Source organism: Erpetoichthys calabaricus, chromosome 17, assembly GCF_900747795.2.
Source record: "Erpetoichthys calabaricus chromosome 17, fErpCal1.3, whole genome shotgun sequence".
Classification (NCBI taxonomy): Eukaryota; Metazoa; Chordata; class Cladistia; order Polypteriformes; family Polypteridae; genus Erpetoichthys; species Erpetoichthys calabaricus.
In genome coordinates, this window is record NC_041410.2 from 25,498,833 (window position 1) to 25,514,530 (window position 15,698).

General features: G+C 40.0%; 1 protein-coding gene across 1 annotated transcript in view; it reads left to right on the forward strand.

Annotated features, from left to right (window-relative positions):
- Window positions 1-15,698, forward strand: part of nphs1 (NPHS1 adhesion molecule, nephrin) — a 163,147-nt gene that overhangs the window by 36,018 nt on the left and 111,431 nt on the right. Inside the window, exons 4-6 of the mRNA XM_051920777.1 lie at window positions 6,913-7,044; window positions 7,185-7,266; window positions 12,219-12,322. Of these exons, the coding sequence (XP_051776737.1) occupies window positions 6,913-7,044; window positions 7,185-7,266; window positions 12,219-12,322 (318 nt within the window). The remainder of the gene's footprint in view (window positions 1-6,912; window positions 7,045-7,184; window positions 7,267-12,218; window positions 12,323-15,698) is intronic.

Consider the following 15,698-nt stretch of genomic DNA (forward strand, 5'->3'; position numbering starts at 1 on the left):
TATCTATCTATCTATCTATCTATCTATCTATCTATCTATCTATCTGTCTATCTATCAAGTATGTTAACTCCAGTTATTTTGTTCTAGTCGTTTTTGAGGGGGTTCTGTAATCACTGATTTTGATGTTGTGGATGTTGAGTGTTTGGTGTGCACCATGCCCTCCCTTCTGGGATGGATGGAAGGAAGAGTACCAGAGGCCGACTGCTTTTATTCAAATTCGTTTTCCAAATCACAGGACCTTTCTTCCGTCTAAGTAGTTTATCAGACTTGCTATTTTCTCTTTTCGGCACTCAGTCAGAGAGTTTGTTTGCTTTTCTCAGGCATTAAACAAACCTGTATTGCTGTCACGAATTTGTTGGCACATATGACTCTTCTGAGTCTCCTTAATTAAAGAAGCTCTTCCTTTCTTTCTGATATGAATAGTTCCTAATAGTAACCCATTTATGATGAACAGACACAGAAGCAAAAGTCAACATTTCAGTTGTTCCTAATGAGGATATGTCATTTTATCATTTTCACCTTTGTCAAAAAAATAAGTGCCTTTTAAAAAGGACTTACCAATGTGAGCTCTTAATAAGCACATCAAAGAGAAATTCTCAAATACAGCTCCACAATATCATTCTATATACAGTACACTGTACCTTAGCTCCAGTTTTCTGGTGTAATTTTGAATCTACGCTGCAATTGTTGTCGCTGGAGCTCTGAATATTTAAAAATCCAATACAACTAAGCCAGTGGTTTAAATTAAGACATTGAATAAACTCTAATTAACATTAGTAAAGGCAGGACAGTTAGGGGCTTGTACTGCAACCAGTAGGGGCACTACTGGACAGACACAGGACCTTGCATGGTCAGTATACTATAAGGGGAATGGGTTCTGGCCATTCCAGAGAAAAGAAGCTAATGTTTCTGAGGGGTACCGTCACTGAGACAGTTCTTCTTCCTGAAGATAGTTATCATTGGGGAAGGAGGATGCTTCCCTCTTTTATATTTCTGGAACTGACAGTCATTCCCCACTGTAGTTTAGCTACCTTGCTGGCATTCTACTCAATTCCATTACGACAGTGATATGTTCTACTATCTGAACCTGTAGTACACTAGAATGATGCTGCAAAGTCCCAAACTTGGCTATCCTTTAAACAAACTAACCCTGATCCTTTTATACAGGGTGGCACAGGGAAACGGGAAATTTTGGAACTAGGTGTTGGCGTCCCTGGGGAGTTGGCAGTTGTTTGGGACCAATGTGACCTCGTTTAGAACCCCATTAGTTATAATGGAGCAGTGGAGTGGTGCGTAACGAGTGTTCACTGTGAAAGCCTTTTATAAGAATAAGAAGAGTGTGACTGCTGCGCAAAGCAAATTTCAGCATCACTACCAGTTAGGATGTCATGATTGTGTCCCGTCTGCTCATGCGATTACAACATGGGTGCGTAATTTCAAAGAAATGGGTCCAGCCTTAAAAAAGAAGTCCCCAGGTGGAGCCACTTTGCATACTGCCCGACAATCGATGGCAGCTATTTGACGATTGTTTGGAAGGCGCATCATTTCATGCAACGGTGACATTCCATGGCCTCCGAGATCCCCAGATCTCACTGCTTTGTGATTTTTTTCTGTGGGGACATCTTAAAAGCCAAGTGTACTGCACAAGTCCTAAACCATTACTGAACTAAAAAGGAGGATTGAAGAGGAAATCGCTGGCATTCCTCTTGACATGTTACGTCAAGCAATGCAGAATTTCCACAACAGGCTGTTAGAATGCGTATGGAGAAATGGAAAACACAGAGTGGATATGAGTAAATTATAAAGTCTCAAACATGGTGACCTTTGATACTACCTGAGCCTGTTACTCTGATACTGTGAGAACATTGAAAGGTCCTGAATGAGGTGGGGATTTTTATTACCTACCTATTCTCCTTATACTTTGAAGATATTCCAAGATCCTGAATGCAGTGACCCCTTCTATGGCTGGAGCTTAATATCCTTATACTATTTCGACATTGCATGGTCCAGGAGGCAGTGACCCCTTCTACTCCCTGCCTGTTTCCCTTAGACCATGAGAACAATGTAAAGTCCTGGATGCAGTGACCCCTTCTACTGCCTGCCTGGTCTCCATATTCTGTGAGGATGTCGAAAGGTCCTGAATGAGGTGATGCTTTTTATTGCTTACCTGTTCCTTTAATACTTAGAAGATATTCTAAGGTCCTGGATGCTGTGACCCCTTCTACGGCTGGAGTTTATTACCCTTATACTATTCAGTCATTGCACAGTTCAGGATTCTTTGATTCATTCCACTGCCTGCCTGTTTCTCTTAGACCGTGAAGACATTGTAAGGTCCTGGATGAGATGACCCCTTCTACTTTCTGCCTGTTCTCCTTATTCCATGAGGACATTGTAAGGCCCCAGGCACATTAATCCTTTATACTGCCTGCCTGTTTTGTTATACTATAAGCCTGTTTCCTTTATACTATAAGGATATTATAAGGTCTCGAATGAGATGACCTTTGCCACTACCTGAGCTTGTTTCTCTTATGCTTTGAGGACTTTGTATAGTCCCGATCAAGGTGATCCTTTCAACTGCCCAGGCCTGTTCCCATTATACAGCAAGGTTACCATCTGTTTTTGTTCAGTTCTTTTACAGCCCCATTTGTCCAAGGGTAACATGGACGTCATTTTATAAATCTGAATCTGTCTATGCATTTTAAACTACTGATTGATCGTCTTCACTAGTCATTCCCCTTATCTCAAAGTCTGTATTGATGATATTCTCAGAACGGTAGCTGATGTTCCTCATGAGTCACTGAGCCATGACTGTCTGTCATTGTTATCGGAAAGGCCAGCCCTGACTCTCAGTCCCCCACATGTTAACACTTTTGACTGTTTCTGTAAGTCAGTGTTCTTCCGAGGACCCACATTTTTGCCCAGGTGGAAACAATCCTCATAGTAAGTTTATTGACAACTTATCTGGGTTTGACTACACAAGCTCATCTTGAAACATGCTTGCTTCACTTGAGCCTGGTCAGACTTATATCTCTCTATATATATAAAATCCAGAGTCTGTCTGTCTGTCTTTATTCCTGTCCACTTTTCACGAGAATACTACTTAACGGATTTAGATCTTGCTTTTTTTCTATAATTTGCTTGAACATTCCAGTTGATTTTGCAACCTCTCTCATCGTGCTAAGTATCATAGCAATTTATTTGCACGAATCCGAGGGACATGCAACTGGCCAAAGGGAGGGTGACGGGGACCTCCTCACTCACGTGCCAGCCTCGGGGCGTGTACCTTACCTTCTCTTAGCTAGTGAATGAAAGAACTACTTAACGGATTTAGATCTGGTTGATTTTGCGACTTCTCTAATTGTGCTAAATATCATAGTTCACTTGCGGTACCGAGTTATTTGCGCGAATCCAAGAGACATGCAGCGGGCTGAGGGGAGGGGGCTAGGGACCTCCTCACTCACGTTCCAGCCTTAGGGCATTCCTTACCTCCTTTTAGCTAGCAAACGAGAGAACTACTTAACGGATTTAGATTGTTTTTTTTTCTAGAATTTGCTTGAACATTTCGGTTGTTTTTCCGACTTCTCTCATTGAGCTAAGAATCATAGTTTGCTTGCAGGAGAGATATATTTATGCTAATCTGAGACAGAGGCTGCAGGCCGAGGGGAGGGGGAAGCATGATGTCAGTAGTAGGGAGTCGGGCAAGGCCCTCCTCACTGTCCTGCTTCACTACTACATGGAGGAAGCCATGGGGGAATGGCTAGATTTTTTTTGTTTGTCTCTTTGTTTGTATGTCTGAACTGATTTTCATGAAATTTTTCATGTGTGTTGCCATTGGTCAAACTTAAAATTAGGGTTAGGGTTAGGGTTAGGGTAGGGGATTAGGGGACTACAATTTCGATCTGGCAGTAGAAATGCAGTGGGACTGATGGGAGGACACCATTATCAGCACACACAAACTTTTGTACTGGCCAAAGCCATAGCTACAATGTTTTATTTTCAACTCATTTTAATAACAATGTTATTGTCTTGCTGAATTACAGCTTTTGTCAAACAGTACATCATTTTGTCTCATTGTGGGTTGTTGTTAGCCATGCAATATTTTCAAAACAGTTTTTTTCTGTTTATTTTCATCTTAATAATTTTATGAGAAAATACTGTATTTTCTTCTCTCTGCTGCTTAGGGGTTGCCACAGGCGATCATCTGATCTTATGGTGTTACCATAATGTTCCTCTCTTTCAAGTGCCCCCAAAACCTTTTAAAACTCCAAAACACCATTTTTAGGGAGTTCCATGGTTCCAATATTGCGTGCCAAACAATCAATCTCGCAAAACTGTGTTTGAAAGGAAACACCGCTGTTTCGCTCACCACTTCCTATTATTAAGTGATGTTATATTAGCAGGTTTAGAAAATGGACGGATGAATAGGTGGATGAATATTATACACAACCAGCAGCACAAAATTCAGGCCGCCAAACAAGGCCATTGGTGGTCTGTGTTGATCAAACATGCAGGTAGGAATTTTATTGAACAACGTATATGTGACAATGATTCTGAAATTAACTGATGACACTACATGTTTTATCAAAGTGACACCTAACATTTTACTAAGCGTGATAGAGATAAACCACGATGAAACAGAATGAAACGTGATTTTTAGTGCAGGATGAATTGCTGTTCAGATTATGGTAAAAAAAGAGAGCATCTGAGAACGTCGTTAGTAACTTTAACTGTTTATTGATGATAGACATTCAGTCCAGTTTTTGATGAGGCAGCAATAACATACATTCGTGGCCAAAAGTTTTGAGAATGACACAAAAGTGAATTGTCACAAAGTTTGCTGCCTCAGTTTTTATGATGGCAATTTGCATTGACTCTAGAATGTTATGAAGAGTGATCAGATGAACTGCAATTAATTGCAAAGTCCCTCTTTGCCATGAAAATGAACTTAATCCCAAAAAACCAATTTCAACTGCATGTCAGCCCTGCCAGAAAAGGACCATCATTGCTTTGCACAAAAAGGGGCTCCACAGGCAAGGATATTGCTGCTAGGAAGATTGCACCTAAATCAACCATAAATCGGATCATCAAGAACTTCAAGGAGAGAGGTTCAGTTGTTGTGAAGAAGGCTTCAGGGTGCCCAAGAAAGTCCAGCAAGCGCCTGGACAATCTCCTGAAGTTGATTAATGGATTGGGATACCACCAGTGCAGAGCTTGTTCAGGAATGGAAGCAGGCAGGTGTGACTGCATCTGCACGCACAGTGAGGCGAAAACTTTTGGAGGATGACCTGGTGTCAAGAAGGGCAGCAAAGAAGCCACGAAAAACATCAGGGACAGACTGATATTCTGACAAAAGGTACATGTACTGGACTGTTGAGGACTGCTGGGGTAATGTCATTTTCTCTGATGAATCGCCTTTCTGATTGCTTGGGGCATCCGGAAAAAAGATTGTCCAGAGAAGAAAGAGTCATGCCAACAGTAAAGCATCCTGAGACCATTCATGTGTGGGGTTGCTTCTCAGCCGAGGGAGTGGGCTCACTCACAATTTTGCCTACAAACACAGCTGTGAATAAAGAATGGTACCAAAACAACCTCTGAGAGCAACTTCTTCCAACCATCCAAGAAGAGTTTGGTGATGAGCAATGCCTTTTCCAGCTTGATGGAGCACTGTGACATAAAGCAAAAGTGATAACTAAGTGACTCGGGGAACAAAACATCAAAATTTTGGGTCCATGGCCTGGAATCCTCAAGAGGCGAGTTTATAAACAAAAACTCCAAGCATTGATTATGCAAGAATGGGCTGCCATCAGTCAGAATTTGGCCCAGAAGTTGATTGACAGCCTGCCAGGTCGAATTGCAGAAGGTCTCGAAAAAGAAGGGCCAACACTGCAAATATTGACTTTGTGCATAAACTTAATGTAATTGTCAATAAAAGCTTTTGAAACTTATGAAATGCTTGTAATTATACTTCAGTGTACCATAGAAACATCAGACAAAAGATCTAAAAACACTAAAGCAGCAAACTTTGTGAAAACCAATATTTGTGTCATTCTCAAAACATTTGTCCATGACTGTAGAGGCCTGCAGTGATGTCTGCAAACACCTTTGCAATGCAATGCTTTCTGCAGTCAACTGAATTGAACTACTCAAAAAGTCATCCATTTTATTAATGTGTAATTAAACTTCTATTCATGAAAGCACAGTAGAGCAGGACATACAAAGACGCAGTGCTCATGGTACAACCCAAGAAGGATTTACAATTATACAATCCAGTCCTACACACAAAGAACAAATTCTTGAGTCATGACCATAGAGAACTTGATAGACAGGAAGTGCAGATGATAGATGGGACACTAGCATTTCAGCCAATAAAGACAAAAGAGTCAACATTTAAAAAACACATAAATGTTTGCTTTCTTACCTTATAATAATAATAATAATAATTCATTACATTTATATATAGCACTTTTCTCAGTACTCAAAGTGCTATCCACACAGGGAGGAACCAGGAAGCGAACCCACAATCTTCCACAGTCTCCTTACTGCAAAGCAGCAGCACTACTTTAACGAATTATACAAATACTGTCTACCCTGGCAGCGTTGTGTACTTTGGATAGTTAATTCATGAATCTTATTCTGGAGTGCCACACTAAAATTTTGTATTATTTTAGTGCAAATCCCAATGTTAACTCTTTTACGTAGCCTTATATATTTATAAGCCTTCTAATTTACTCCTTCCATTGCTGTCCACATTGCACACTTACACAGCCTACATGTATTCTTCCTCTGAGCACAACTGTGATATTTAGTTCTTGCCTCTTCTAATTGACTGTACTTCATCCAGAAGGCATTTGAGGAACATTAATTTTTAATAATACATAAAGCTCATTTTTCTTGTTGTGTGTGTGTCCACAGTTCCACCTCGCAAGCCCACCATTGTAGAGCACCCAGAAAATGTTGAGGTAGTGTGGGTGGCTGGAATTGAGTACACGCTCACGTGCCAGGTGACAGACACCAAGCCGGCTGCAGAACTCAAATTCTGGAAGAGTAAGTAATGCCCTTCTGCCTTGATTACTAGTAAGAAATTATCATATGTGGCTTTATACAGAAAAGAGGAGAATATTTAATATCACAAATGACATGAAGGCCTGTAAACTACTCATGAGTTTTGGTCTCATTTTTCACAGGTGGCGTGGAACTAACTGGAGAAGATTCGAGTAGTGTGGGTGGCTCAAAAGACAAACTGTCCAGCATGGAGGCAGTCATTAGGTAGGTTGGGGTTTTCCTTGAATCTCATGAGCGCAGGTCCACATATTCAGAAAAAAAGAAGCTACGTTGAACAAAGCAACGCATTCCAGTCAGCCTTTCATGGGATGCCAAACTGATTTTTACTCCTGCAGTGCCTCCTTGTGGAAAGAAATAGAATTCCACAGCATTGATGTCCAGTTGTTGGTGTAAAGTCAGTTTACTATGAAGTTAAAATTTGTCAGATCAAACACCTTCAATTTTCCCATATAAATGCTTGAGTAATGATGCCGTTAATGCAAAAGTGCAAATTGAATATTATTATGTAAAAGAGACATTTATGATTGCGCAGTGATTAATGCTTCAGGGTGTCCTGTGTGGAGTCTACACGTCCCCCCATGCATTTGTGTTGCTCTTCCTACCTGTTAGCTTCACTGGTGTCTCTGGACTGGCCTGGCATGAGTGAGAGTGTATGCAAATTTACACCGCAGTCTCCGCTTCCCACTGCTCACTTGTGGTCACCTGCACTCAATTTCCTGTTCTAAATAAGACATACTCAGTGAAACATTTTAAATGAAGTGATGAGGAGATGAAGCGATGTCAAAAATATGTGCAGAGGTCATTACCAGAGAGCCAAGCTGATCTTCAATCCATCCATTATCCAACCCACTATATCCTAACTACAGGGTCACGGGCGTCTGCTGGAGCCAATCCCAACCAACACAGGGCAGGAAACAAACCCTGGGCAGGGCTCCAGCCCACCGCAAGGCACACACACACACAACAAGCACACACTAGGGACAATTAAGGATCGCCAATGCACCTAACCTGCATGTCTTTGGACTGTGGGAGGGAAACCCACGCAGACATGGGGGAGAACATGCAAACTCCACCCATGGAGGACCCGGGAAGCGAATCCGGGTCTCCTAACTGCGAGGCAGCAGCACTCCCACTACACCACCATGCCGCCCACTGATCTTCAAACAAACCAGAAATCATTAAACACAAATCAAGAATCAGTAGCCTAAAGAAGCAGCAGAAAACCATTGAGAAATACACATAGAAAATCATATACCAAACATTAATTTAATTTGGTACAAACACACATGATGACATTTGATTTGGTCGTGCTGATGATATCACAGGGAATCCTGGGAAAATGACCTAGCCAACAGCCAACCTGAATCTCAATGGCAATCCAAAATGGCATCATGGGACAACAATAAAAAATTATAAGCCCTCTGATTAGGTGTCATGGAGTCAAGGGTTGCTACTACCCTTGCACCTGAGGATGAACTTGTAATTAATTACAAGTGGGACAGTGGCCCTCTATCTCCCAGCAGATGGCACCATTGTCCAAGAAGTAGTACTCAGTCTTCAGTAATCTCTTCTCTGTATAGGACGTCTGGGCCCTTGCCCTGGTATAAAATCAGTGGTCGGTGCGGTGTCTGTGCCCTTGCCCTGGTATAATATCAGCAAGTGTTCACAAGTGGTTTAGAACATCTGATGAACAAAGGCATCAAGAAGCACAAAGAAAGAGAGATATAAGGGCTAGAATGAGGGAAGGCAACAACACATACAAAGAAAGAGGGATGTAAGGGATATCTGGTGAACAGAGAGTCATAAATGCAAGATGTGATTGAAACACTACCATTAAGTCTGTTTTAATAAACAGGTGTTTCACTTTGCTATTTTAACATATTGGGAAAATGTTTACAGCACTCATCATAATAACATTTTTTTCCAATTTTCCATGATCTGTTTCATGCATTTCTTATCTAGAAAAACATTTGCTTTTGTAGTATAAAAACTGTCTTTGTGCTTGCTTGGTTTGTGCTAGCATTCTTCTAGCCTTACCTTTGCTCGGATCCTCACACGTTCAGCATGAAGTTATTAGTTCAAACTTGGGGCTTGAATTTGAGTTCTTTAAGCAAACTGCTGGTTGAGTCAATTTAAAGGGTGAATGAACTTGTGTATACTGCTATTTTGCAGTAGTTGTGTAAAGAAACAAAAGACACAAGATAAAGGCTCTGGGGCACCCGAAGGCAAATCCCTTACATTGAAGTACGCAAAAGGCGCAAAACAAAACGCGTGGTACTATGCAAAGTTGAGATGTCATAGATTCTCTGGTTGATCTGTCTTCAGATGGCGTAGTTTCCCTTTATGAGGAATTCTGGGAGGAAGAGGAGGGTCCAGGTTGTCTAAACCCAGAAGTGACGTCAGAGTGGGAGAGGGGTCAATCTTCCTTTGTGCGGAGGGAGAAGGAGAAGTGAGACAGTGCCCCCTCACACTTACCTAAGCCCTTAGGTTGCTCCCCAAGCACACGTGTGTGACAGTTGTCATCATTGTCATGAATCATAACTGTTACTTACATACAAAACAATTTAGGACTTTGCCAAATGAACAAAAATTGGAAATTTATGAATAGTTGTTTGCATTTCAGTATTGAGCATTTAAAGCTGATGTTGAGATATCTTTCACCACTGTTGTTTGGTGCACATGCTGTATTTTGTGTGATTTTATTATGGCATTGTTTGGCTTAATGGTGCTGGTTACTTAAAATATTGTACATCACAGTCACTCCATTGCACCCTCACGTGAGGTTTACTGGAGGCCATCTCCTTCCTCGGCCACCTTTTCATGCAATAGCTACTGCTACAGTCTTCCACAGCTCCTTCCGTGTGACCTCCAGAGGATCCAAAGTATGACCTATAACTGAAATTAGCTTGTTGATTTGGTGGGCCTCTCTTGAAGTGATGTTATCAGCCCAAGCACACTACAGAGTAGAAAATCACACTGGCCAACACAGTTATAGAAGATGTGAAGGATGTCAGTATCAACCTTAAAAGAGCATCATCTCCTAACATAAAAAAGACTGCTCTACCCTTTCTTTTGTAGTTCCTCTGTGTTACAAGGCCAGTCCAGCCTGTCAATGAGGTGGACCCCTACATACTTGTAACATCAACTCCTTCAATGGTGACTGGATGTAGAGCCTTTTTGGTGCCGCGAAACTCAATAACCAATTCCTTGGCTTTGCTGATGTTAAGGTGCAGACAATTGTTTCTTCATCAAGAAAAAACTTCTCCACCTGACAGTCCATAAATGCAGAGGTATCTAAAAATTTCTCCAATTGACATGACCTGGTGTTATATTTATAGGCTGAGGTGTACTGAGTAGAGAGAAAAGCTAACTGATTATCCTTTGTGGTGTTCCAGTGCTGTTCACACAATTCTTGAGTCTTTGGTCTTCCTGACTGATAGTCTGCTATCCAGGACACTGTTAACCAGGGATGGCTGGATGGTGTTGAAGGTACTGGAGAAATTAAAAAAATAAATTGCCAGCTGAATGTAGAATGCTGCTCCATTACTTCTCTAATTCCATTAAATCATCACTTTTTGCACTGGTGGCACTGACCAAAAAACAGGAGACAGAGCTGGAGGTAGCAGAGTTAAAGATGCTAAGATTTGAATTGGGTGTGAGGAGGATGGACAGGATTAGAAATGAGGACATTAGAGGGTCAGCTCAAGTTGGACAGTTGGGAGACAAAGTCAGAGAGGCGAGATTGCGTTGGTTTGGACATGTGCAGAGGAGAGATGCTGGGTATATTGGGAAAAGGACGTTAAGAATATAGCTGCCAGGCAAGAGTAAAAGAGGAAGGACTACGAGAAGGTTTAAGGATGTGGGAGCAGCCAATAGAAGAAGAAGAAGATTCTGTTGTCATCCTTTCACCTTATACTACAGTGTAGTGCATTCCCAGTTATACTTACTGTATATAGTGAGATGATGGGGGAACTTGTGCATACCACCCTAACCCTATTTGTGTGAAACAAGTAAAAAAAAATATCAGAATTTCTCAAAATAGGGGTGAAGGAACAAAAGGAGAAACCAAATCTGTGAAGAATAAACCCCTACAGGGTCTGTCTAGAGTTATGATTCACCATTTGTATAACAATACTCACTTCTGCAGCATTGGCTGGCCAGACAGGGCATATTGTCCCCTGCCTTGCCAGGATAGCATGCAGGGGTACCCAGTGATTGTCCATGTGGGTTTCATTCTCTTTTTCGACATCTATCTAGGCATACCTCTATCCAATCACAGCTTTGGCAACACTAAAAATAAAAATATAAGCAAAATAAACAAACAAGCAGAGAAATTAAAAACAAAATGTTAAGAGGTTACTCCTGTAAAAATATTTATTATTCATCCCCTTTTTATCAATTGTGTGTGTTTATTATAACTAGAAAGACAAAAAATCAAATTGTACTTTTCTGACTCATAATATGCTTTATGTAATGTAAACCTAAAACTCAATAAAATATATTTAAACAATTAAGGTACTTCCTTAAGAGAGCCATCTGCATTTGTCCTGAAAGATGAGCCATGCTCTGTGCTCTGTGCCCGATCTTTTCTGTAGCAGAACACCCACAAAAATTCATGTTGAACAACTAGTGCCCCCTCTAGTGGATTCACTGCAAAAACTCAGGTCTCTAACATTCAGAAAAGAAACAAATCAATTTGATGAGGCCATTCAGTTTATTAGAAGGAAGCAAACAGATGGATGGTTGATAAAGAATTAAAGGTGTCTTGTTGTCTCGTGCACCTCTGATTGTTAAAGGTTAAGAATTGCATAATGTGGTGTCAGCTTGTGTTCTTCAGAAATATCCCATCAATCCATGCACTTGTTTACAGAATCATTTAATCCAGTTTGAGGACTGTTGAAACCTGGGGCCTCTTCATAATAAAGCATATCACCATTTTATCTAAGTATGATCAGATCTGAAACAATTATTTAGCCTCAGTATTAAAATATAATCAGTATTTCTGAAGGTGAAGCCGACAAGATGGTTTATTAAATCCAAAAGTGTTGAAACTTGCATAATGAAGTACAACCAAGCAAAGAATTAAGGGCATCCAGAGTGCCGACACTTGGAAGCCCCTGATGTGTTTAACCTCGCAGCTCTCTTTTCTATTTCAGGGTGACTCCTCAAAGTTCGGACAATGGACGGCGCATGGAATGCTTGGCTTTTCACCCAGCTGTGTCTCAGCCGCTGAGGACCGGTTTCACCATGAAGGTCTTATGTACGTTTAAGCATTTTTTTGTATTCAATGGTGTATAATTAATTTTGAAAAGTTTTTTTTTTTCGGCTGTCTGATTTTTATACAAGTAGTGTTGTGACTAAGAAACCATTCTTTAAATCTCAAAGCTGCTAGCTCATGTTCTGACTCTTCCTCGCTGTGTCACTTCTAAAAAATATTCAAATACGTTTGGAGTATATCCTAATTTTGTAAGTCACCTTAGATAAAGGTGACATACTAATTATATGTTAATTAACTGCATCATTTTTCATGGATATGAGTCCTTTTATCATACACCACTGGGATTTTCCCAGACTCCTGACGCCTCACTAATAAATATGAGCTCAAATCTGATTGCGGTTTAAGATTTAAAAAGAATGAATGGTAATTTATACAACAGGTTTATTCCATTGAATAACAACATATGATCAATTACTAAATAGTATTGTACACCTAATCATTGGTGACACACTGTAATGTAACAGAGTCTCCAGAAATTACTAGAGACCGAGAGAAGGAGACCAACATGTAGTGAGGGAAAAGCACAGCTGAAAACCAGAATGAGAGACAGAAGCCGTCAAACAAAACTGAAAGTCAGAGTCAGGAGCAAAAATCAAAAATGGAACAACAGTTTGGCCTACACTGAAAATAAGCTTCGTTTGCTGGAAGCGCTGATAGATGCATACAACTGAGGGCTAGATCTCTCAAAAGCTTTCCAAGGGCCTGCTGCAGAGAAGCATCGCCACATCATGGTGGGGATGGTGTGGTTTGTGCAGTACTCAAACATGGCCAAAAGTTCAGTTTTGGTCTCATCAAACTATAGGACCTTTTTCCAGTTGACTTCAAAGTCTACCACGTGCCTTCTGGCAAATTTTACCAGTGACACCATGTGCATGTTTTTAACAGCGGCTTTCTCTTTGCCACTCTCCCGTATATCTCACACTGTTGTCTGCCCAGTCTCTGTCATCTAAGTCATTATAGCTTGTAACCCCTTTAGAGTTCTCAATTTGTCTCTTGATGGCCTCCCTCACTTGTCTTCTTCTCACACAATCACTTCTGTTCTAATCAGATTTCCAGCCATGCCAAACATTTTCCATTTCTTAATGGCTGATTTAACTGAACTCCACAGGATGTTCAATGACTTGAATATTTTCTTGTCACCATTCCCTGAGCTGCACTTTTCAATCACCTCTTCACAAAGTTCCTTGGAGTCTTCTTTGTCTTCATTGTGTAGGTTAGGCCGCCTTACTGACTCACAACAAGTTGAGCCTTCCATATAAGGTGCATTTAGACTTCAATCACCTGAAACTCCAGGCAAGTGATCTCCATTGGACTAATTATATGACCTCTGAAGCCAATTGGCTGCAATGATCAGTTATTTTGTGTTTAATATTTGTAATTAATTTGTACCATTTTGCTTAGATCTGTTTCCAGTTTGACATTAATTAACTGTTGTTCAGTGTCCAAAAAGGCAAACTAAATCCACGGTGATTCAATGCTGCATAATAATAAAATGTGAAAACTTTCAAGGGATGAATAATTTTATAGGTACTGCGTATGCTCATATTCAAATCAATAATAATAAAATGTTTGTGGAAATAAGCCCTTAATTGTTTTATGCTCAAATTTTAGAGTATGATAGCTGGAGGGCAATATTAATTATTCTCATTATCAAGGATTCAAACCAGTTTTAGAAATAAAAATATCAGCCAGAGGTCATCCCTCAGGCTACACCAGAGGGAATCAAACTACAGCCTGCAAGCTGGATATGGCCTGTGGGGCACAATAAAATAGCCCGCTGGGCAGGCTTAAAGTTTATTAATTAATCTGGATAAGCACACTTTGGTTTTGTCTATTTCCTTAACTGACTATCATGCTAATATTAAAATATGAAATGGAGGTGAATTTTAATCATTAGTTACGCAGCTTTGACTCTCCATCTCAATGTGTTGTGAAAGTGTAGCAGAAATGTAAATGCTGTATTTTTAAATCAACAACAAGATATGTTTTACCAATGTGAGGCAGAAAACAGTATGTCTGATATATCATTAAAACACTGCAAATTTAAAAGAGTTTACTATTTACCATTGGTTTCCAAGCTTTGAAATTACAAGGAATCTGGCAGCCTAGAAAAGGGAGAGTGAGATGATTAAAGTTACAGGGATCTTGAAAGCACTCCATAGTTATATATTTTTACCAAACAGTCTTCATTTCCAGAATTCATATTAATGGTAAGTTACAGTGTGTGTTGGCATAAAAATCTGTGAAGGACACAAACATTTTTGGAAAAGGGCAGCTTTAAAAGACATTATGGTGAAGAAAGCCATAATAGTGTGTCCTGCTGAAAAGGCCAGTTTTTAGGACTAACTCACACTACTAGGTAATGGTGAAGGAGTTGATCGATTAAATGAAAAAGAGCATCAGATAATTTATTTTTTAAATCTAATATGTAAGAGTTAAGACTTTTAAAGATAAAGTTGCATAATAATAAAACTTAAGCTTGCTTAATCTAATTAAGAGTCATAGGGGTGAGGCCTAAACCAGCAGCATTGGGTGCAGGACACCAGTCCATTACCCAACCCACTTATATATCACATCCAAACTCACATTGGATCAATTTGGAATTGCCATTTGACCTAACATGCACATCTTTAAAGTTGTGGGAGAAAAATCAGAATAACTGGAGGAAACTTTAGACCAGGGGTCCCCAACTCCGGTCCTGGAAGGCCCGAGTGGCTGCAGGTTTTCATTCTAACCCTTTTCTTAATTAGTGACCTGTTTTTGCTGCTAATTAACTTCTTTTGAATTAATTTTATTTGACTTGCTCTTGTAAACTTTGATATCTTAATTGTTTCTTTTTCCTTAATTAGCAGCCAAACAATAATGAGATACAAAATGAGTCAAAACATGACTAGTAAAACATGACCAACATTGTCATGTCATACAATATCTGAAAATAAAGAAAGGTGAAGGTTTTGGGAATGCTGATCTGCTCGGTTCCCCAAAACATTTTAACAGTGCTCTTATAGAAAATCAACAATTTCTGACATGTCTGCTATTGCACAAACAGCAACAAGCCATGGAATTAAAGAATGGGCTTAATTAACAACAAGACTCAGTGCCTAATTAAGGAACTGGTTGGATTGAAACTGGTTGGAGTTTGAGGCCCTGACTTAGCTGGTCTTCTGTTGGCTCACTCACTTCACATTTCATTTTTGTTTGGGTGCCATTTGAGAAAATAAATGAAGCAATTCAGGGGAACAAATCTTAAAAAACAAGTCAAATCAAATAAAATGAAAGGAAAAGAAGTTAATTAGCAGCAAAAACATGTCAATAATTAAGAAAAGGGTAAGAATGAAAACCTGCAGTCACTCGGGCC